The following is a 25,728-nucleotide window of genomic DNA, read 5'->3' on the forward strand; positions in this document are numbered from 1 at the left end:
AGGCTCTTTTTTTGATCAAGGATTTCAGATAGTCCCATAATTTTTAAAATGTTTTTCCTGGATCTAATTTCCAAATCTGTTGTTTGTCCAATGACATATTTCACATTATCTTCTTTTTTTTTTCAAACATTTGGTTTTGTTTCCTAACTGCTTGGTTTGACTCATAGTCATTCATTTCCCTGAACTCAATTCTCTCTTTCAACCAATTATTTTGTTCAGCGAGCTTTTGGACCTTCTCATCCATTTGGCTAATTCTGCTTTTTAAAGCCTCCTGCTCCTCATTGGCTTTTTGGACCTCTTTTTCCAACTGAGTTAGCCTCTTTTTAAAGCTGTTATTTTTCTCAGCATTTTTTTGGTTCTCCTTCAGTAAGCTACTAACTTGTTTTTTAAGTCTTCTATTGGCTGGGCCCAATTTAAATTCCCTTTCAGAGGCCCTGGAGGCAGAGGCCTTGACGTCCTCTGACAGTATGCTTTGTTCTTCCTCATCTGAAAGGATGGGGTGAGACACCTCTTCCCCAAAAAAGTAACCTTCTGTGGTCTTTTCCCCTTTTTTGGGCATTTTCGCAGCCAGTTATTTGCTTTCTGAGTTTCTTCTCCACAACCACCTGAAGTCTACTTCTGTCACACCAGCCCTGGGGGTTGAGAATCAAAGGAGCTGCTCCAAACCCTCAGGGGCTTCAGGCCACTATTCAATGTGACATTAAGATCAGCTCCTCAGGTGCGGGCTGGGCTGCCACACAGGGCTCAGATACCTCAAGGGCTTTACAATGAAACCTTCTACAATGGATGCGCACTGCTACCTTCCTTGGAAACCCCATCCACTGCTGCATCCATTGCTGCTACCTGAGGAGGCCCAAGTTATGGGGACACCCTGCTGCCATCTTGGCCAGGCAAAAAAAAATCATCTCACTGACCTTTAGTGCCTGTGGGTTGAGGGATCTGCACTGCCACTGGAGATTCTGTCCCTGAAGCCTGCTTCCATCTGTTCCTCTCAGTGCTGCATGGCCTAGACTGGGCTGGGCTCTGCTCCAGGTCTGGTGGGAGAGACCTTTCCTGTCCATCTTTCAGGTCACTCTGGGTTAGAAATCTCCTCCACTCAATTGGTCTGTGGCTTCTGTTGCTCTCGAATTTGTTGAGAGTTTTTCTTTAAAGGTATTTTATGGGCTGTGGGGTAAGAGCTAATGTATGTTCATCTTTCTACTCTGCCATCTTGGCTCTGCCCCCTAGCTGTGTCCAAATCCAAAGTTCTTGAGAGAGACCTTGAGAGTGTCCTTGTATCATTTCTTCTGGCCACCATGTGATGGCCTGCCCCATGCAAATTTTCCATAAAATAATCTTTTTGATAAGTGTCTATTTTGAATTCGAACAACATGGTCAGCCCATCAAAGTTGTGCTCTCTGAAGCATAATTTATATTCTTGGCAGTTCAGCTTGAGAAAGGACTGCAGTATCTGGTACCTTATCATGCCAGGTGATCCTCAGAATCTTCTTAAGACAATTCAAGTGGAAGTGATTCAGTTTCCTGGCATGGTGCTGGAAAACTATTCATGTTTCACAACCATGTATAAATGAGGTTAGGAAAATGGGTCTGTGGACCTTCTGTTTTGCAGTCAGTCTAATACTTCTTCTCTCCCAAACCTCTCTCTGGAGCCTTCTAAAGACTGAGCTAGCTCTGGCAATGCATGCATCAACCTCATTGAATGTGTACATCCCTGGAAACTACAATACCAAAGTAAGTGAACCCATCCATAGCATTCAGAACTTCTCCATTTGTTGCAACTGATAGTTCCATGTATGGATGGTGTGGTGGTGTCTGATGGAGCACCTATGTTTTTTGCTGTTAATTAATAGGACAAAATTAGCAGAGGCATCAGAGAATTGATCCATACTTTGTTGCATCTCAGCTTCCGAGGCTGCACTGAGTGAACAGTCGTCTGCAAACAGAAAATCATGCACTAACACTCCCTCCACTTTGTTCTTGGCTTGTAACCTTTTCAAATTAAAAACTTACCATCAGTATGGTAATTGACCTTGATGCCGTGTTCATCCTTTTTGAAAACATTTGACAGCATGACTGAAAACATCATTCTAAAAAGCATGAGAGCAAGCACACAGTCTTGCTTCACTGCATTGGTGACTGGGAAGGCATGATTGTCCACTACCCAGAACTAGGGCAAACATGCCATCATGAAATTGATGTACAATATTGATGACCTTCTCTGGGCAAGCAAACTTTGACATAATTTTCCATAAGCCCTCATGACTAACAGTGTCAAAGGCCTTGATCACATCCACAAACGTTGTGTACAGACCTCTGTTCCGCTGCTGGCATTTCTCCTGGAGTTGTTCAACAGCAAACACAGTATCAACTGTTCCTCGGCCGTTTCTCAACCACACTGGCTCTCAGGTGTGTGCACATCTTCCAGGTGAAGGATCAGCTTATTAAGGAAGACTAGCAAGAATTTTACCAGCAATAACTAAGAGAGAGATCCCCCTGTGACTGTGGTAGGACAATCTATTCGCTTTAAGTGATTTATGGACAGCAAGACAGTTAATAAGTGACCTTTTCCCTCTGTCTTTAAGTCTTGGCTCATAAGGTTACATTTGTTCTTCATGTTGAAAATAGTTGGCCTGGATTCTTACTTCATTAAGATCAAGGTCTGTAGTTAGGGACTGTGGTGAGTGAGAGTATAGAGAAAGGAAAGGAAGTTCACAATCAATGCCTCTTTCCTGGTACTTTTCAACCAGAGTCTGGATAGGAACATCTTATTTTATGCTTGTGCAAGTTCTTCTACCCATGATTCTCATTCTGCCAAACTAAGGTGGCTTCTCCCAGCCTCTGCTTTTCCAGCTTCATGAATCTTCTTGATGAGATGGACATTTCTACTTCTTCTGGCTGGAATAACAGACCTTTACAAAGTAACTTTAACACAGTAACAGTCTTTTAACTTGTCCCCTTTTTATTTCAGGCTGTAAATAAGCATTTATTAAGTCTTGCAGTGTGCTATCCACTGCTAGAGAATTTATCTGAAACTTGTAAAGTGATCACTTTTCTTGGCCTCATTTTTATGGTTAGTTTATGACCAGATGAGTGTCTTCTTATCAGTGATTGGGAATTTGCCTTTCAAGGGCCTTCACCCTTATGTAGCTCACAGCGTTGCTGTGAAGATAGCATTTTGTAAACTTTAAAATGATAAAAACGAATCATAATTATCCCTTTCCAGATTACGTTGTCAATTATCCCTTCAACTCACATGAATCTTCATTCTGCTCCTTTGCATTATTTCAAGTCTGCAGATACATAGATTTCCCTAAATCTAAAATTAAAAAAAAAAAAATTCTTAAAAGCTTTCTAATCTGTTATTTGCTTCTGAATTTTGTTGTTGCTATACAGAAGCACTAGTGATTACTGATTCTATTTTCCTTCCAGCCATTCTACTGAAATTACTGTTTCGAGTAGTTTCTGTGTCAGTCTTGTCAGATTATTAAAAGTAAAACAATGCTTTTAGCAGAAAGATAGATATCTCGCCTTTGTTTATATTTCTTTGCTTTGTCTTATTGCTAGTGCTAGCATTTCTAGAACTCTGTGAAATAACAAAAGGGAAAAAGAGAATGCTTTCTTTTTTCCCTTATTGAGAAAGCTTCACATAGTTCCCCATTGTATCCAATGCGAGCTTTTGGATTAAGATAGGTATTTTTATCACATCAAAAGAACATTTTTTGATACATATTCTCTGGCTGATTTTTATATAAATAAATGTTCTTTGTCAAAGGGATTTTACTGCATCTGTTGATATAATCATGTGATTTTGACTGCTTGGGGTTTTAACATGATTATATTAAATGTTTTACTTTGGAAACTTCCTTGCATTTTCGTATAAATCTGATTTGAACACAGTGGATGACTGTTTGCATAAATTACTATAGTCTTTTATTGTCAGGCTTTTCTTTTAAACATGAATTCGGATTCACTAATGATATTGCCTTTTTATTTTCTTCCTTTGTCTTGCCCTCCTCTAGTTTATGTATTAGGTCTATATTTGTCTGATTAAAGGATTTTGTTAGTGTTTTGTTTCTCTGTTTTTTAAAATAATTTGTGTCCATATCAAATGTTATATAAAATTTGATAGGATGGTTTTATCAATTCATGTGGGAAAGTTTTGGGGTTTTTGTAGTTTTTTTCAAATTAGTTCAATTTATTTTTATTATCTTTATATGGAGTTCTGTTAATTTAGGAATTTTATATTTTGGTAGATACAGCATTTTTCTGAGCATACTGCATAGGCAGGATGGGTTATCAGAAGCTAGCTGATTACAATTACTTTCAATATTCTAGGGCTAACCCTAAGGGGTTGGAATTTCTGGGACAGTTGTCTAAGAGCCTTCATCCAGTGGGCTCCTTTTGTCAAGTACTCAAACTGGACTGCAAAGTAATCTTAATGGAATTTGAAACTCATCCCTCAGGAAAACAAATAGAAAAAATCCAAAAAGAAAGAAAACAAGTTGGATAACTCTCAAACACATGTAAAGGCCTCAAAAAGTTCATGTTTTGTGTGTTTACTAGGACAGGAGGCAAAATTTGCCATATGGATCTACAATCCATAAGGAATTCACAGTAAAGCCAGTTTGTCTGGATCTGGATAAAAAGCTAAAAGGAAAAAGAAATGAGCGTTTATGAGCTATCATGGGAGGCTCTAGGCAAACTACCAGATAAAATATGCTGGGAACACAAAATTCTTACTACTTGCTCACAGTAACTGCACTATGTGTCTAAGTAGTTTGGTTATCTTGAACAAATGAGTAGAGTAGTAAAACAGATATTTATTTGCACATAAACATTCAAGAAAGCAAATGTTATCTCAAAGTAGTTGACTGAATTGAAAAAGGTATACCCTAAAAGAAATATGCTATTTTTTTCTCTAATAGACTCCTGAAAACTGAGTTATTCCGTAATGAAAATCTCAAATGAAGAAACTTTGTAGTGGGTCCCTAAAATTATAAAGGGCCCCTGAATCATGAGAGATGAAGCCTCCACAATGTATCACTCCTCTGCCTACCAGGTACACCTGTCCAACTGAAGGCTTACAATTATAGGTTAGGTTACCAAAAGCAAAGACTTTAAACTTTAAAGCCCTTTACAGCATATCCCATTTTTACCTTTACAATTTTCTTACATCTTCCTTAGCTCCATGTATTCTACAACTTGGTGACACGGATCTCTCTCATTACACGACACTCTCATTATGCTATGTCTTTTTACCAGATACTCTCCAAATGTAAAATACTCTCCTTTTCTTCACTTCCTGGCATCCCTGGATTCATTCAAGTGTCAACTTAAATTTCGTATTTAAGTTTTCATATCAGGAAGCTTTATTTTTCTGTCTTAATGCCAGTGTCTTCCTTCTGATATTATCTTTAATTTGTGCTCTTTGCATCTTGTATATATATACTTTTTTACATTTTGTCTCTCCCACTGAAATGTCAGCTCTCTGAAAACAGGGGTTACTTTAGCATTTCTTTGTATCCTCAGTTTTTAGCACAGTGTAAGCAGCATAGTATTTAAGAAATCCTTCTTGATTTGACTTGAACTTGTTCATAACCTAATAATTGTACTTACTATACCTTTCTTCATTCTGCTGTTTAGGATGTTGACAAGTTAAATATTCTGTTATCTATTGTTGTATATGCATCAATACCTCCACTGACTTTCTTTTGTTGAATATTAATATTTTTCTAGATGCTTTGTAATCCATATTTAGAAGCTCTGCATGAGTTTCTTGTATTATTTTTGACATTGAAGTATACAGACTTTTTAATTTTCATATTTTTCAAAGAAATATATGACATCTCTGAAGATTGTGTCCTCATGGGCAAGCCACTTTCTCTTGCATAAAACTCCTGTGTCCTATTATGTTGCTCTTTTTTTCTCTCCTCCCAGGTTTGCCTCCATTTCAATATTTTTGTGATCCACATCTGTCCCTTTCTCTCATTTCCTTAGATGTAGTCTCTATCAAATTTGTTATCTAATCTCATGATTGGGTTTTTATGATTCTGTATTAACAAGTGTACATTCACAACTATGCTGATCTCTAATTTCTTCTTTTATGAATTTCATTTCTCCTTCAAACCATTCAAAAGTGTTCTCTTGTGGGGTCAAAGGATTTTTTATTTCATAAGACATTGGTTCACTTTCCCTTGAATTATAATATATTCTTAAAGAAGATTTAGAGTCAATCTGAAAACTTAGACATTGTTAGTTCTTGTTCTGAATCATTTCTGTTGATTTACCTTCCCATACTCTATATTTTTATTCATATTTGAACTTCCAGTATTCTTTTAAATTCCAGTATTCCATTACCCCATCACTTACTTTCTGGACCCTGTCCTTTTGCTACTAAGGTGCAAGCTAAGGCTACAAGGCTTCCTCTTCATGCTTATAAAATTTCAGATGATCAATTTATTCTCGGCACAGCATGTAGTTCCTTGGAGTCAAAGCCAAACTGAGATGCTCATGGATAATGGAGGTTTTGCCCAGTATTGTCTCTTCTGATGAAGGAAGACCTAAAGAAGGTAAGAAGGAAGTCAAAAATGTCTGGTCTGTTAGCACATTTTATATAAATGATGTAGTTGGGAGTTGGATTTCAGTCCCAGATAATCAATCATCTTGTGTGTAGATCCAGATACTAAGAACCAATCAGGAGTTCTCTGTGTTTTTTCTTCAAGGAATGACTGTTTATACTACACAGAGAAATTACTGCCTACAGAAAATTGTGCTTCAAATGCCTGCAAAGAAATAAGTAAAATGTAACAATAAAGGGAACTGGTTGGGAGAGCCCTTTTCTCAGTTCAATGATGATGACCTTCTGAGCTCATATTTAAACAACTCCCTCCTTAAAGGAGCTCACATTGTAATGGGAGAAACAACATGCAAATAAATATACAAATCCAAGTTATAGAGAGCAAAAACTCAAGCACAATTTGACAGTATATTCCTTTCCTCATCAATGTAGTACTTCTTCTGTAACTCTTGAGAAAGCACTTAACTTTGTGGGACTCGGTCTTGAAATAAGCACATGTTGGGACAGATTCCTAGGATACCCCCAGAAAAGGCCTCTGTCTAGGCTTTTATCACACCACTGTTCATGCTTCTTTTGGTTCCACTTATCCAAACAATTTCGAACTTATTTAACTTAATCATATACTGAATGCCTTTTCATTTTCTCCACATGAATAACACAGTGAGAGTCTTTGCCTCATACGCCTTGTTAAAAGTCAATCAAGAAACATTTGTTAAGCACCTACTAATCACCAGGTACTGTGCTAAGTTATGGGGACACAAAAATAGTCAAAAGAAAATTCCTGCCTTCATAAAGCTGACAGTTTAATGAGGGAGAGCCAGTTCAAACATATCTTTTTATAGCTATTGGATTGGCTAACAGGATTGAGGGGAACAGCAAAAATTTTGAAAGACATGTGGAAAAGTTGAGATATTAATTCATTGTTGGTTGTATTTTAAACTGATCCAATCATTTTAGAGAGCAATGTAGAAGTTTGCCCAAAGAATGAACAAATTGTACCCTTTTGACCCAGCAATACCAATTCCAGGAATATTTTCAAAGGTGATTGGTGGAAAGAAAAAGAACATATGTGTTCTAAAAATGTCTATTGCAGCTCTCCTTGTGATGGCAAAGAACTGGCAATTGTAGGGATGTACATCAATTGTGGGATGGGTGAATAAGTTGTGGCATGTGATTGTGATGGAATATTACTTTGCTATAGGAAATGATGAGTTCAATGATATTAGAAAAACATGAAGATTTACATGAAATAATGAAGAATGAAATGAGCAGAACCAAGAGAGCATTGTAAATAGTAACAGATATATTATTTTAAGAACAACTTTGAACAAATAAGTTATTTTGATTATTATAAGTACAGAAATAAAATACAAAGAACCTATGAAGAAAGACACTACCTGCATACAGAGAAAGGCCTGATAATTAGAAATATGTATAGAATAATTTTACATATTTGTACTAATTTGTGTTCAATAGAAGTCATCTCTGGGGGATTGTGGAGTAGGTAGAAAAAAGGAATTTGCATGATATGGTGTATACTTAAAAGAAAAAGAAAATTGTACATAGTAAATTAATTTTTTCATGCGCAATCATCTTTTTATTATACTGTTATGGAAATGCTTGTTCTATTCCACAAATTAAAAGAGAAATATTTTTTAAAAAATATAAACAAGGAATAATTATAAGAGAGAAGGCACTAGAATTAAGAGGGGTTGGGCAAGGCTTCCAACAAAATATGGGATTTTAGTTGGAATTTAAAGGGAGTCAGGTAAAGCAATAGGCAGAGTTGAAGAAAGAAAGTATTCCAGACAAAGGAATGAGCCAAAGAAAATGCCCAGAGCCAAGATATAATGTCTTGTTTGTTGGACTGCCAGGAGACCCATGTCACTGGATCAAAGTCCATGTGGATGGTAATAATGTGTAGGAAAGATACAGGCATACTATGTCTCAGAATTTTCTTTATCTGCTACTCTAACAATACTGACAAAAAAAGTAAAATTGGTATAACATAAGTTATTGTTGATTATTCCATGTTGTCTTTTGGCGATTACTATTTCCTTCTCAAAACTGTTACAATCACTCCTATAATAAAAAAGTTTTTACATAGTATATTTTGGGTATTCCATTCACAACTCCAAAAATAAGAGCAATACTTTTATCTTTTCAGTCTTATAGTCTGCTATTTTCCATGTTTTTTCACTATGAAACACTCCTTCCCAGTTTTGTTTTTTAGGGCTACCAGAAACGCTAAATTTGGATCTAATGACTCAAACTCTTCAAAAAAAGAAATTGCAGTTTTCTTACCCTATCTTCACTTATCACACATTTCAACTTCCTATTAACTTCCTTTGACCGTTCTTTTCATCTTGAAGGCTGGAAAGCACAATGGCAGCATAAGCCTTTGTGAAGACTTTCATGCGTTTTCTGAACTCCTCTCATTTCTGAGAGGCTGGCACAGAGAAAGATGGATTTCTAAAAGTCACTTCCAAAACAAGTTTTTTTCCTCCATTTTCTGAAAATGTTACATCTATTTTTAGATTATGATTACCTTTCCCACTTTCTGAAATTTCTCTGCCCCACACAGTCTACTGCAGAGATCTGAGTCCAACTTATTCACCGACTGCCAGAACTCTTAATCCACAGACAATAAGGGAGCCATACAAGTGGTCAGAAAATTACAAGGAACGTTCTGTTGACACTGAGTGTATTGTCAAACAGGGATCTGGATCACATGTGTGCATCACACTCCCATGGTGACGAGTAGAACAAGAATAATTAAATATACATCCCCCACAAGGAAGCAGGAATCCTGCTTCCAGGTACAGTGAAGAAAAGAGTACTTATGGTCAGAAGGGTAATTCCAACACCTCTCCTTAGATCATACGGGAAGAATAGAAAACGTACAAATCCCCAGAACTATCACTGAAAATTAGCAACATGAAAAAATCTGAAGTTTGGAACAGTGCCCTTCTACTTCAGAAGCTGATCCCAATTTTAACACACAATAAAAGCTCAAGAAATAGCCTGGAAAATGAGCATATAACCAAAAGAAATGATCCTAACTATGGAAAGTTTTTGTACTGAAAAGAAAGATCAAAACATAATTTCAGGAGAAAACAGCGAAAAGTGATACACTGAAAACCTACAAAAAAGATGTAAATTGGTCTCAGGTCAAAAAAGAATTCTTAAAATAATTCAAAAAAGTTATTTAAAGGTCAATAAGAGAGGTAGCAGATAACTTAGAGAAGAAATATAATTGATAGAATGTGCATATCGAAGTATACTTTATTACTTTCATTATTTTAATTGGTTTTATCGATCTCTTTTTTTACAACATGCCCAATATGGAAATATATTTGCTTGACTGTACATGCATAATCCACATCATATTGGTTGCCTTCCCCAAGCATATACAAAGGGGACTAGAAGGAGAGGATATGGATTTCAAATTGTAGAAACAAATCTTAAGAAATGTTTAAAATTTAATTAGAAAATATCCAATTGCATAATTAAAAAAATGAGGAAGAAAAAGGAGACTCTGGGCTCAAGTTTTCCTCACAAAGAATCATGAATGAGATATGGAAATTATGGTTGTTCAGATTTCCCCAAAAGTTTTTTCAGGGCCATTTTCACCTCCTTATTCCTTAGGCTATAGATTAGAGGATTAAGGACAGGTGTGAAAGCCAAATAAAACACTGAAACAATCTTATTGTATTCTGGAGAGGATAGAGACTTGGGCTTTAAGTAAAGAGACATTAGAGTCCCAAAAAATAGGGTGACAACTATAAGGTGGGAAGAGCAAGTAGAGAAGGCCTTTCTGCGTCCCTGGGCAGAGCGAATTCTCAGGACAGCAATGATGATGTGTGCATAGGAAAGGATGATGAATGTGATAGGGGACAAAAGGGTAAAGATACAGAGGACATGCATGACCAATTCTGCCTGACTTGTGTCAGTACAGGAGAGGTGCAGTAGGGCGGGCATTTCACACAAGAAATGATTGACAGCATTATTATGGCAGAAGGAGAGCTGAAATGTGGCAACTGTAAACCCTGTAGAGAACATAAAGCCACCCAACCATGACCCAGCAGCAAGCCTCCCACAAATCCCCCAGCTCATCGTGACTGAGTACCTTAACGGGTCTCGAATGGCAACATAGCGGTCATAGGCCATCACTGAAAGGATATAGCACACTGCAATACCAAAGGAGAGGGATGTGTAGACCTGTATGAGACAGCAAGAGTAGGAGATGGATTTTCTCTCTGCCAAGAAGTGTGCCAACATCTGTGGAAACACACAGGATGTGTAACAGACTTCTATACTGGATAAATTAGTGAGGAAGAAGTACATAGGTGTGTGGAGGCGTAAGTCCCTCAGTATCAACAACACAATGAGCAGGTTTCCCAGCAGAATCATCAGGTAGATCATGAGGAAGAGCAGGAAGAGGTAGATCTGGAGCTCAGGTTGACTGGAGAGACCAAGGAGGATGAACTCAGTCACTGAAGTAAGGTTGCTGTTCTCCATCATGTTAATGGGTTGACTGAAAGAACATGGAGAGTTATGACGACAAACCATTAGACAGTCCTGTTTTCCTCTTACTGGAACTACTGGGAGAACATATAAGTAGTATTAGTTCATATGTGTGCATTCCTTTGTGAGTAAACATCACTTGATGTGCATTATCTCACATCATTCTCATTGTAACCATAGCAGGCAGAATATTGATATATTAACATCTCACTTTTTTGGTACTGAAGATACTGAGACTTAGAAAGCTTAATGACATTCAAATAGCATCAGAGCTAATAAAAAGTAGACCTAACTCTTCTCTCTCCATTAATCCTGGCCTCTAAACCAGCCCTCATTTTCTATATTCACCAAAGATTATCTGGTCTCTTAACTGAGATCAGGGGCTTCCCATGAGAACTCCACAACCTTCTCTCTCTTATCCCTTGGAACATATCAACAGCCACCGTCCTGTTTCAGAGAAGGAAATAAACTGCTTCTTCCAAAAGACCTTTCTCTTTGTCAAGAAAGCCATTATTGGTAAGCATTAAGGTACAATGGAATGAGCATTCATCTTAGAATTTGGAGAGTTGTGAAACTCAGGAACTGTATAGCTAAACAAGTCACCTGGCACCTCTCTGTGCTTCAGTTTCTTATATATGAAGTATTGGAGATGATACTTATACAAAGGTCATAGACATATAAAGATAATAGTTTTTAAACCTTAAAGTTCTATCTAAATTGAACAGAATCTGAGAGTTGTCACTGGACTGGTGAGCAAGGGTAATCACTCACTCCTACTTGCCACCACCTTTGTATATGTAGGACCACAGACAATTTTTCTTTTAGAAGTGGAGCATGAAGTGGAACATTACACAATGCTGGTGGAATTGTAAATTTATCCAACCATTTTGGGGAGCAATTTGGAACTAGGCCCAAAAGGCTATGAAAATGTCCATGCCCTTTGATCCAGCAATACCACTACTTTGTCTGTATCCCAAAGAGATCATAAAATTGGTAAAAAGGCCCATGTGTACAAAAATATTTACAGCAGTTGTTTATGTGGTGACAAAGAATTGGAAATTGAGAGGATGCCCATCAGTAGGGGAATGGCTGAACAAGTAGTGGTACATGAATGCAATGGAATACTATTGGACTATAAGAAATGATAAACATGGAGATTTCAGAAAAACATTACAAGACTTACATGAACTGATGCTTAGTGAAGCGAGCAGAACCAGGAGAACATTTTACACAGCAAGAGCAACATTGTGACATGAAGAATTTTGGTCCTGCCGAAAAAGAATTCATTGAAGAACGTAAAAAGACTTTGATAAACAAATGAGAGAGATGGACAAAACTTAACAAGAAAAACAAGAATAATACAAGAAAAGAAGATTATGACAAGAAGATCAACTGATTGGAAAAGGAGATCCAGAATCTTAAGAAAGAAAATGCCTCCTTGAAAATCAAAATTGGGCAGAGGGAAACTAGCAAAGTTATGAGGGATTAAGAAATTCAAAAAAAACAAATATAAAGAATAAAAAAAATGAAGAGAATGTTAAGTATCTCATACAAAAAGTAATGAATCTAGAGAACAGATCAAGAGAAGAAAACATAAGAATAACTGGAAAACCTGAAACTTCTGACAGAAAAAATCTTGATACAATAATATGAGAAATAATTTTAAAAAATTGTCCTGAAGCATTAGAACAGGAGGGGAAAATAGAAATTGCAAAAATCCACTGATCATCACCTGAAAGAGATCCTACAAGGAAAATTCACAGGAATATTATAGCGAAATTCTGAAACTCCCCAAATCAAGGATGAAATGTTGTTAGTAACAGGAATAAAACAAGGTACCTATCATGATACCACAACCAGAATCACACAAGACCTAGTGTAGGTGACACTAAAAGATCACAGGTCTTGGAGGACTGTATGTGGAAGAGCAAAAGAACTGGTGCTCCAGGCTAAAATATCATATCATCAAAGCTAAGCATAATTTTTAATGGAAAAAATGGACATTTAATCAGCTGTAAGGCTTTCAGGACTCTGTTTAAAAAAAAAAAAAAACCTGAGTGCAATACAAGATTTGACACACAAGACCCAAGGGAAATATGAGGTACATACAAATTACAAATTACAAGGGACTAAATAAGGAAAGAATGTTCACCTTTCATGTGTGAAAAATATATAGCCTATGTCTAAGGTTGTTACTATTAATTAAATTGCTTAAAAGAAAGGTTGAGTATGACGTGAATTTAAAAAAGTTAAACCATTCAAAAACAGCTAAAAGAGTAACTATCTTATAGAAATGAGGTACAAGAGGAAGAACCAATACAGAGGAATTAGATGGAGGAGGGAAGCTGTTAGTTCTAGAAATCTACTTTCGTTGGGAAGGAGTTTAAGAGGGGAAAACACATATACATCTGGAAGAGTATAAAAGTGTTCTAAATTTAAAAAGAAATAAAACTCTAAGTGGATAGGGAGTGGGGAGAGGATAAAGAAGAGATCTTTAGAGGGGAAGGTTTGGGAATTGTTTAAAAGGTGGGGTGTAGAAAGGTATTTTAGGGGAAGGGGAAGATAAAGAAAGGAACTTCATAGAGAAGGGGGATGGAATAGGTCAAAGGGTTGTACAAAAGGGTGTTTAAATTTGGGAGAATAGGAGGAAAAGGGAGGGATTGATGGAGTAGGGGTAGTTTAAGCAATAGAAGGGCAAGGTAGCAGGTAGTAGTAAAGTAGAGGAGTTAGTTGAGATAGGAAAAAAAGATATGCACAAACATGAAAATAAGAATAGGAGTAGAATATCTTATTGAATGTATATGTTTATATATCTTTGTCTAAATATATCTATGTATACATGTATGTATGTATGAATTTCTATATATAAATATATTCATGCTCAATTTTAGCCTTGGTGTGGTGGGCAGGGGAGAAGAAGGAGCAAAAAAGATCAAAGTAAGAAGTGTAAAGCAGAAAACAAAAAAAAAAACTACAAGGAAGCAAAGAAAAGATGGACAACTTTCAACTTAATACACAGTATTTAATATGTAGCTGTTCTTGTAATGATAAATTATTGCTATATATATATATATATATATATATATATATATATACACTGAATCCTGTCCTGGTCTTCTGTGAATCTCTCTGTGTTCTTCTGTGCACATGACATGATTTTACTTCTCTTATTTTAGATTTAACTTTAATATTTAATATTTAAGTTTGCAGTGTTTCTTTTTCTTCTCTTATTATTTAAGTTTTAGTATGTGTCTAAAATAAAAAAAAATTAAAAAGAAACATTCATTGACCTGGACTGAACTTATTTAGGACCATAGCATGAAACCATATGCATTGAATAAACTGATTACCCCAAGTAGTTTTTAGTCAAAGGTAAAGGCATGTACGCAGAGGTTTTGGAGCTGAACATTGGCATAGAAATATTTTTATTATATACTTTAGAATACATAAGAATTTCCTCTGTAGTCTACTTGTAGCCCAAGGGTGACATTACATTTTGAGATGATATGGAGTACTCTGGGGATGTCAGCATGAAGCAGAATTTAATGGTCTATGATTGAAGACATTTATAAGTTGTCAGAGAAATTATTGAAGGAAAAAGAGAAAGAAGAGGATAACAGAAAAGAAACCTAACAATCTTCAAATAGTAATCACTTCATATTATGAAGAAAAATAATATGTAAGATACCTGAAAGTATCAAAGAATTTTCCTATAAAGAGGAGAATATTATTAATTTTTCATATTCTCATTTTCCCAATTATAGTAGAGAGCATTCAGCCTGGAGTCAGGAAGACGTGAGACAAAATCCGACCTAGGACACCAACTAGGTAAATGGCACTGGGGAAATCGTTTAACCTTGGTTTGCCTTAATTTGCTCATCTGCAAACTGGGGATAATAACAGCATCTACATTCCAGAGTTGTTATGAAGATCAAATGACATGGTATTTGTAAAGCTCTTCATGTAGTGCCTGACAAATAGTAGTCACTGTAGACATAAATGCTTGCTCCCTGCTCTGCCCTTCCCCATCACATGAAAAGTTCACCTCCTGGTCACTGGTTTTGTTTCTGAAATCTTTCATCTAGTTGAGCTGCCTGATCTTCTCTCCCAGACCTGCATTTACTGTTTCTCATTAGAAGTTTCCAGTTACTCATATCCATGAAGAAGGAGACTTGATCAACTTTGACGGTTTGCATCTGGGACAACAGCTGGTATGGGAATGGGAGAACTGAATCAGTCTTACAGACTAAAGTAGGAAGGCATTTCAACAACATAGTGTCACTGCCACATAGTAGGCACTTAATAAATGTTTATCGGAGTGGACTATTGGATGGACAAAACAGAGTGACTGGGAATAATGACAGGTTAAATATGAGAATTCTATTTCCCACAGAGTTAAATGTACTTCGTTCCTAAGTAAAAATGAGAATTTCATAGCAATGGATTTTGAACACCTCCAGCGGGTTCTACGTCATCAGAACCTGTAAGTGCCATTTGGGCCTAGACACTCACATTTAGTTTATGCTGCAGTGAGTATTTGTCTCTTAGGAATTGTATGACCATATCACGATCATATATGATGAATTTTCATGTGGTGTTCAGATAGAGACTCAGAATTTTACAATTGGAAAGAAAGTTAGAGGTCATTAAATCCAACCATTTTTTTTTCTATAGGTGAAAATACTAAGACCTTGAAGGTCTTTCATGAAATATTTTCTTCCCCTGTTAATCATTGTATAAAACTAAAAATTTGAGCAAGGGAGGATATTAAGGTGTTTTGCACTACAGTATTGTGTCTGACACACAAATTACTTCACAAAATCTCTGAATAAGAAGCAACCTCAGAGAAATCCTCTTTATAACATCCAGGAGGCACTTAAAGAACTGTAATCAATAATAGTCCGTAACATCCTAGGTCAAATGCTTTCACTCATGAGCCATTATAATTTTTAGGAAGTTTGGTCTTATATCAAGGAAAAAAAAGAAAAATCACAGTTATGCACATTACTCCTAGTTCAACCCTCTAGGTGAAAGCTGGAAAATTTCTAATTCTTCCCCTATGAGGCATTTGTATCAATTCTTAAAAATATCTATCATGCTTCTCACAATTTTTCTTCCTTAATTCCATCATCCATTCTCCTAAGATCTGTCCCCTTATCATGCTGATGGCCATATCACCTGAATAAAAACTATTTTGCAAATGTCATTTTAAAAATATGATTCACAAAATTGCACACAATATTCTAGCCATATTCTGTGATGACAGAGTGCAACAGAACTAGTAACTCCCATGTTCTGGTTTCTCCGCTAACATGCATGACCACCATGCTAGCTCAAGTCATTACCAAGTCTTTCATGGACGACAGAAAATAATTGAACTTCCTGACTCCAGTGTCTGCCATCTAGAATTCATATTACACATAACAATCAAATTTATATTCTTTTTCAAAAATTTTTTCCAATTATATTTACAGACAATTTTAACATTAATATTTAGTAAAAATTTGAATTTCAAATTTCCTCCCTCACTCCCTGACTTCCCCCATCCCTAAGAAAGTACACCATTTAAAACGGATTGTATGCAGTGATATTCTCTTCACCAAATTTCAGTGACTGGTTGCCTCCAAAAAAAAATACAATTTTTTTTTTTATCATTATAGCCCTTCACAACCTGGCTCCAAACTATCTTCCTAAATGAATTAACAATCACTACCCTTCTGTCACTCTGTGTTCCCCAGATCTGGAAATATACAGAGACTAGATGAAAGGTAATGGGGTAAAGTAAAAAGAGTGATACTAACAATTAGCAATTAATGTCATTTTATAGTACTTCAAGAAGTGCAATATTTTTTTGAGCATTATCTCATTTGATCCTCACATCAATCCCTGAACTAAGTTGCCTGAGAGGTGTTAAGTTTTTGGCCCAGGATAACCAATTATTTATTGCCTGAGACAAGAGAGATACACAGGTCTTCTTGACTCCAGGTCCAGAGTTTTATCTACTATGTCCTCTGATCAAGAGGAACAAAAGAAGGAGCTGAACTTTGCCTTAGGAAGACATGGATTTTAATCTGCCTCCGTTAGTGTGTTTATTCTTCCTTGCCAAAGAAGACCATGCCATCAGAAAGGATGATATGACTTGCACTTGAGTTTTTTTTTTTTTTTTGAGTGAGGGAGGGCTGTGCAGGTCACCAGCCTCACTTCTCCTCCACAGTCATCTGAATCCAGTTACCAGATATTCATCAGCATGACTGGAGATGACCCAGGATGAAGCAATTGGGATTAAGTGACTTGCCCAAGGTCACACACTAGTGAGTGTCAAGTGTCTGCGGTGAGATTTGAACTCAAGTCCTTCTGACTCCTGCTCTGGTGCTCTCCCTATTGCACCACCTAGCTCCCAATGTACTTCAGACATTTTCTAGCTCTATGACCATGGACTAAATATTTGAACTCTGAAGTCTCAGTTTCTCCATCTGTAACAGAGAAGTAAGAACTTTAGTTCCTATATCACAGGCTGGTGGTAAAGCCTAAATGAGAAGCTGAATATAAATCAATTTCCAAATTTTAAAACACTGCACAAATAACAGTTATTGTTATTATATTTACCACCTGAAAGGGATGAGTTGGAGAGATCTGTGAATGTGAATGCTGGCTGCAATAGATTAAGTAGCTTCCAGTTCAGAAGTTGTCTAAAACTCATAAACACCTGAAAATTGCAAATCAGAACAAAATGATTTGAATTCCTTGCTTTATATATGGATTCATCACAGAGTTCCTTCCAAAACTAAACTCTGCTAATATTTTAAAATAATTCTCCTTCAAAAGAAAACTGCCACTTAAGCATAGAGTACATGTCTAACTACCCTAGTCTTGCTACTATCCAAGAATCAATGACAATGTCCTGGACTTTACAGGTGTGAGCTAACACACTAAGAAAGAATGGTAAATTATCATGGGCTTACTCAGTAAATCTCCAATTCTTCTACTAAAGAACAGACCATACATACCTGGTACTTAAGAATCTTACCCAGCAGTAACCTCTACATTGTTGGTCCCTCTGGTCTTGTCTGAACAGCAATGAGTTAATCCATTGAAAAATTTGTGGGGAAAAAGACAGGAAAGTAATTAAACCTTTAACCTAGCTATGCATTGATTTCATTCCCAAACTTCCAGCATGTGGACTGGTACCCTACAGAAAAGTGAGATTCCAAGGACAGGAAGCAAGTTAGTGTAGGCACTGATTGAGTAAATTATAATATCAGAAATTGTAATTAGTGATGAAAATATCAGTAACATCAACCCTCTCCTCACTTGGTTAAGAAGTAATTTGTAAAAGAATTAGGGGATCATAAGGTCTTAAATTTAGATGTGAAGGGGACTTTTGATGCCATTAAATCCAGCCTCATCATTTTACAGACGAAAAGCTGAATCCTAGAGAGAGTTTGTCCAGGGTATCATAGCTTCAAATATTTAATAGAACGTAATTTCTTCGCACTCTGTGTTCAATATGTTATCCACAGTACCATTCAGAATATGGTAGACTGTTTGTAGTAATCCTCCCATCTGGTATTAATTCACCAGACACTCTGAACTTGCTGAGTCAAGACACTCAAGGGAGATAACAGGTACTCTGCTTTAGGAGCCTATGGGATCTTATGAATTAATTTTCCTCTCTCCCCCCACCTCTCTCTGGCCCTTATCCTCCTGAGTCATATGCCACAACTAAGGAAACAGTGTTGTCTTTTGGGCATTTCATGACTGGTATCATTGGATTTCCTAGAGGGATACACTCAGAGACTGCTTCATACAATCCATGGGGTCATTCAATTCCTGCTCCCACCACCTCCAATCAGGGTCAGATAATACCTGTTCCTCTTGGAATAACCTCAATCTTTATCTCCAGATGTGAAGTCCAGATAGCTGCCTTCATGTGTTCCTAGCACTATTTCTTTCCCTACAATGAATTTGAATATGTATTTGAATTAAGCCCTTCTTATTCATCTGTACATTTTTTTCTTTTTGTCTTCTGTGTGATGGGACCTCCAGGATTTGTTATCTCTCCTGACCATTCTGAAGTCTATCTGCTCCAGATAGGTGGATCTCATTGTCTCCTTCATACATGCCAATCTCATTCCCACCTTTGAATCTTTTCTTTGACTACTGTTCCTCCTGTTTGGAGAACCTTTCCCATTCTTCTCCATCTTTTAAAACTATCTATATTTCAAGACCCAACTTGTTTCTGAAGTGTTGAATTAATGTAGAATAAAAGGAAACAAAATGTACGTATTAGAAATCAATAGTTTCAGTTGCCATTTTCTTTTTCCATTCCAAGTGTGTTGAATTGCTTGCATGGTTTCTCAGTGTTTCCAGGTTCACAATAACATAGAATAATAACATTCTAAAATAGTAGCACCGGATCCTTGGCTTTTCCTTTAATTTTTTAAAATGCTGGTTTTAAAAAACAGCCAATAAATAAAGCATATCTCAATGCATATCATAATAGAAAAAGATTGTACTTGAAAATGCAAATGATTACTATACATATTTTGCTTTCCTTATAAATAGATTATAAATTCAAGATATAATTATTATTCTTTTAATTTTTGAATTTTAAGTTTTTTAGTTTTATGTAATTTATTTTCAATTCTCAACATTCACATCCACAAGAATTTGAATGCAAAATTTTCCTCTCGTTTCTCCCCACCTCCCACCCAAGGACAGCATGCCTCCATCCACCCTTTCCTTCAGTTTGTCCTCCTTTCTATTATCCACCCTTCTTCTATCCTTCTTCCCCTCTATATCCCTGTAGGACAAAATAGATTTCTTAACTAAATTGCCTGTATAGCTTCATTTCCACCTGCATGCTGAAACAACTTTTTATATTCATTATTAAAGTTTTGAGTTCCATATTCTTTCCCTTCCTCCCTCCCTACCCAACTTCATTGAGAAAATAAGCAATTCAATACAGGTCATACATGTGTAACAATGCAAAGTACTTTCATAATAGTTATGTTATAAAAGACTAACCACATTTTTCTCTATCCTATCCTGCCCTACCTTTATTCCATTCTCTCCCTTGACCTGTCTTCCCACAATTGTGTTTGCTTCTGATTGTCCTTTTCTCCAATTTCCTGTCCTTTCTATTATCTTCCCTTTCCTATTCCCTTCCCTCTTGCCTTTCTGAAGGGTAAAATAGATTTTCATATCCAATTTAGTGTGTGCTATACCCTCCTTAATCAAAATCCATGAGTGTAAGTTTCACTTATTTCTTTTCATTTCTCCTTCTTCCCCTCCATTACAAAAGCTCTTTCTTCCCTCTTTTATGGGAGGTGATTTGCTTCATTCTACTTCTCCCTTTCCCTCTCACTCCTAGTACATTCCACTTATGAGTAAATTTTATTTTTTTTAGATATTCTCCCTTCATATTCAGCTCATCCTATGCCCTCTGTCTGTGTGTGTGTGTTTGTGTATATACATGCACACACATACATACATATATACACACATACACCTATGTACCTATACATACCTATAATATATATAACATACATATACACATATTCATGCATAACTACACACATATGTAATTATATATATGCACATATATACATATACATACATACATATATATATATATATATATAAAATTATCCTAAAACTGAGAAAGGTCTCATGAGTTACAGATAACATCTTTCCATGTAGGAATGTAAACACTTCAACTTTGATGTTTCTCTTGATTCTTATATTTGAAAGTCAAATTCTCTGTTCAGCTCTGGTTTTTTCAACAGGAATGCTTAAAAATCCTCTTTCTCCTAGAATGATCAATGTTTTCCCTGAAGTATTATACTCAGTTTTGCTGAGTAGGTGATTCTTGGTTTTAAACCTATCTCCTTTTACCTCTGAAATATCATATTCCATGCCCTTTGATCTCTTAGTGTAGCAGCTGCTGAATCCTGTGTTATCTTAATTGTACTTCCACAGTACTTGAATTGTTTCTTTCTAACTGCTTGTAATATTTTCTCCTTTACCTGAGAACCCTGGAATTTGGTTACAATATTCTTAGGAATTTTCCTTTGCGGATCTCTTTCAGGAGGTGATTGGTGAGTTCTTTCCATTTCTATTTTCCCATTGGTTCTAGAATATCAGGGCAGTTTTCCCTGACAGTTTCTTGGAAGATTATGTCTAGATTCTTTTTCTGATCATGGTTTTCAGGTAGATCAATAATTTTTAAATTATCTCTCCTGGATCTATTTTTCAGGTCAGTTGTTGTTCCAATGAGACATTTCACATTGTCTTCTATTTTTTCATTCTTTTGATTTTGTTTTATGATTTTTTGATTTCTCTTAAAGTCATTAGCTTCCATCTGCTCCATTCTAATTTCTAAAGATTTACTTTTTCTTTTAAAAATTTATTTTCTTCAGTGAGCTTTTGAACCTCCTATTCCATTTGACCAGTTTTGTGTTTTCAGGCATTCTTCTCCTCATTAGCTTTTTGTACCTCTTTTCTCGTTTGTCTTAGTCTGTTTTTTAAGATGTTATTTTCCTCAATGTTTTTTGTGTCTCCTTTACCAAGCTGCTTACTCTTTCCTCATGATTTTCTTGCATCACCCTTATTTCTCTTCCCAATTATTCCTCTCTCTGTCTTACTTGATTTTCAAAATCCTTTCTGCTCTCTGCCATGATCTGAGACCAATTCATATTTTCTTGGTGGTTTTGGATTTCGGAGCTTTGACTTTACTATCTTTTGAGTGCATGTTTTGATCTTGTCACCATGATAACTTCTTGTAGTCAGAGGTTCTCCCACTGTGTGATTTCAGTTCTTCCAAGTTGATGTGATCTATTCTCCTGTCCCCCTGTTCTCTTGTCAATGAGCAACCACAAGCACTTTTTTCTGTTCTGAAACTGTGAGGAGGGTCTCCCCTCCACTGTAGCCACAAGCTCTGTTGTGTGGGATCCAATTATGGGCAAAGCAAGAGTCTTTCTTCAGAGCCATCCAAGGGATTGCTGTAAATCCCCTTTGACCAGTTGTTTGACCCTCTTACTGTCCGTAGGTTAAGAGTTAGGGAAGCAACTTTTGCAACTGCAGCTGCTGATTCAGTCACTCCCAAGACCTGCTCCTGGTTTGCTGTGGCCTTGGCTGTGTTGGTGCAACTTACGCTAGAATGCACTCCACCCTCACTGAGGTGTGACAGCCCCTTCTAAGGGGCTTCTAAGTTGCCTTTGGCTTCTATGTGCCAAGAGGTCTGGAAACCACTGCTGCCAGTGATTCAGTCTGAGGCCTACTATGGCTTTGCTGGGGCTCAGTCTACACTGACCCAGCCATGCTGGACTGCCCTCTTCTTTCACCCTGGTACAGTAGACCTTTCCTCCTGACCTTCCAAGTTGTCTTGGGCTGGAGATTTGTTTCAATCTATATTTTTGTGGGCTCTCTTGCTCTATAATTTATTTAAATTCCTTTTTAAGAGTTATTTGGAGGGATTTTGGGGAGAAGTCAGGCAAATTTCTGCCTTTACTTCTCCATCTTGGCTCTGCCACTTATTATTCTTCTATATAATGGAAATATTTGTTTTATTTCATGAATTAAAAATAAAATACATTTAAAAAGAAGTTACATTTTGAATTTATTGTCTATCTAAAAGGAAAACAAGATGCATGTAACAAACACCAGAATTTTCATGTACAAATTTATTTTTCTATTATGATATTTATATAGATGTGCACAATTCATTAAGTGGCTATTAAATTCAGAATTTCAAAAAATGTTTTTTTTAAAGAAAACACCAAGGATTTAGTGCCACACTTTTAAAATTGTATCATTCTTTTATAGTGTGAACTTTGACATACATTGACAAGCATGCATAATTCAGTATCCTAAAATTTTTAAAAAATTGCAAATAAAACTATTATTTTGATTAAGTATAATTTGTTTCCTTTTTTTCTATATTAATTCCAACACTTTAGAAACAAGCTGGGCTTTGAAATATAGGTGGAGGTCAAAAACTTGGGGAAGATTGGGAAGGGCTCACTAGACAAGAGAAAGAGTAGTCTAAGAACAGATTCAAAGGTTGGAATGAGATAGGTATGTCTGAAGGAGATAATGATATCCACCTTTCTGGAGCAGATAGACTTTAGAATGGTCATGAGAGATAACATATCCTGGAGATCCCATGATGCAAAAGGGGAAGAGAAACAATATACAGGAGAATAATCAGGACTTAATCCAAACACATGTTCAAATTTCTTGTGGGAAAAGAAATAGTACTATGAAGTCATGAAGGCAGATCCAAGTTATTTCTAGAAAAGGTATTACATGACCAGAGTGGGGAGGGTGAATTGAATGACCCTAAGGATTGACTGAAGCAGATATCTCTGAATATATCCCCTATAGGAAATCCAGTAGTAGCAGTTATGAAGACAGATCCCCTTAGACACTATTGTTTCCTTAGTTGGGGCATAGGACTCAGGAGTATAAGGGCCAGAGAGAGATGGGAAAATTAATCCCTTCTTGCTAATGAGGAGTTATAGGGATCAAATCCCACCAGCTTGCAAGCAGAGTAAATGTTATTCTCCCTTGTATCTCTGTTCTCTATATGCGTATAATGCCTGGTGAATTATCACAAACTGGGGAGATCCCTACAAACATTATACCCTACTCTGAATGGTACAGTGGATAAGATGCTGGACTTAGAATTATAAGGAACTAGGTTCAAATCCTACTTCAAATACTTATAAGCTGTGATGCCCTGAAAAATATCATGTTGACTCATTGGGCCTCAACTTTTCAATTACAAAATGAGTAGATTGGACTTAATGACATCAAAGGTCTCTTCTATCTTTAAACTTATAATCTTATGATCTTGTTTTTAATAATTCTTTTACAAATTACTCCCAGAGTAAGGAGAGAGTTAATATTGTTGATACTTTGGTCCCTAATTTTATTGTCAGGTATTATAATCTGCATGATTAAATGCCAAATTGGATCTGCATCCTGTCCTTGGAACATCAGTTTTCTACGTTGTTCAAGGTCACATGCTAGAAGTCTGGACATAGAATCAGTGCACAGATAGGGAAAGGCATAAATATCCTTCCTTTCTGTATTTCCCCAGTTTTCTAATGGATTAGCTCATTGCTATCTGAACAGACCAGTGAGATCAACAATGTAGACATTGCTGCGGTCAGATCTACAAATAAGAGGTAAGATCTTGTAGCGGTGGAATTGAGGATTTATGGAGGCAGCATATGACAATTCACCATTCTTCCTCACTGTGAGGGCTCACATATGCAAGGTCTAGGTCATTGTTATTATTGTCTTGTGAATAGTAGCAAGAGTAGTGTAATTAGACATGTTTTGAAAGTGTAAATGGCCCTTTTGAAGACAAATTTCTTTTAAACGTCTGGAGAGGTTAGTTTTGAAGGAGCTCTGTATAATTGTATAAACTAAATCATTAAAATATTGCTTTTTTTCATGTATTTATTAGGTATAGTTTCTGAACTGGAAGTCACTTAATCTATTACAGACACCAATACTACTCAGAAATCTCATCACTGTATCTTACAAGTGGGAATTACAATAACTATCATTTGTACGGTGCTTTAACATTTATGAAGAGATTTATGTTCAGTGTCTCATATAGGCTTTACTATCAGTTTGTGAAATAAGAAATAAAGTTATTTTAATCTATATTGCAGATGGAGAAACTGAAGGTTAGACTTCAAATGACTTGCCCATGAGCACCTAGCTAGTCAGTGTCAGAGGCAGATTGAAACCCATGTCTTCTTAATGCAAAGACTAATTATCTCTTCTTTTCCCCTCTTGATCAAATGATAACTTTACCTGGAGTCAAGAATACCATGTATCAATCTTGAATTAAGCAATTAATAACTGGGTTATGTTGGGCTTAACACCTTTCATCCTACTTATCTCAGAGGGTTGGGAAGATCAAATGAGATAACGTATGAAAAAAAGCTTTGCACACTTTGAGGCATTATAAAATGAGTTATTATTAATTGCTAGTATTACTGTGGTTACGTTGTCACATTACCTTTTATCTAGTCTCTGTACATTTCTAGATCTGTGGAACATAGAATAAGAGATAGAGAGTTATGGGAAATCAGTCTGAAAATGTAGGTTGGAGTCAGATTGAAAAAAGCTTTAAATCCTAAGGGAATTTTTTTTTTTATTTTGCAGACAATGTGGGGAGGTCACTGAAATTTTAAGAGTAGAGTCACATCTGTGCAGCCACATCTGTGCATTAAGTATATGAATTTGACTGCACATATATAACTTATCTCAAATTACTTACTGTCTGAGGGAGGGAGAAAATTTGCAATTAGAATTTTTATGAAAAATTAATGCCAAAAATTGTCCATGTAATTGGACAAAATAAAATCTTAGTTTAAAAGGGATATAAATTTGATAGCTATGTGGAACATGAATTCCAGAGGGGAGATACTGGAGGCAGGAAGCTAATTTATTTTCTGTAGCCCATGAAAGATTTCATAAAGACCTGAGCTAAAGCGGAGACCATGTAAATGAGTGGAAAGCTACAGAGAAACCAGAACAAGAGAATTAGTAGTTCCATTGTACTTTGCTCCAGTCAGAGCTAGAATATTGTTTCCAACTCT

The 25,728-nt window shown here is 36.3% G+C and overlaps 1 protein-coding gene across 1 annotated transcript; it reads right to left on the bottom strand.

The window, feature by feature from the left end:
• Positions 1-10,162: 10,162 nt before the first annotated feature.
• LOC140519688 (olfactory receptor 5M5-like) lies at positions 10,163-11,098 on the bottom strand. The gene has a single exon (XM_072632993.1). The coding sequence runs from the start codon at positions 11,096-11,098 to the stop codon at positions 10,163-10,165; it is 936 nt and encodes a 311-aa protein (XP_072489094.1).
• Between the last annotated feature and the right edge of the window lie 14,630 nt (positions 11,099-25,728).

This window comes from Notamacropus eugenii, chromosome 1 (genome assembly GCF_028372415.1).
Source record: "Notamacropus eugenii isolate mMacEug1 chromosome 1, mMacEug1.pri_v2, whole genome shotgun sequence".
NCBI lineage: Eukaryota > Metazoa > Chordata > Mammalia > Diprotodontia > Macropodidae > Notamacropus > Notamacropus eugenii.

Excerpts from the sequence above, each read along its gene's own strand:
- LOC140519688 (XM_072632993.1), bottom strand. The coding sequence starts at position 11,098 with ATGGAGAACAGCAACCTTACTTCAGTGACTGAGTTCATCCTCCTTGGT.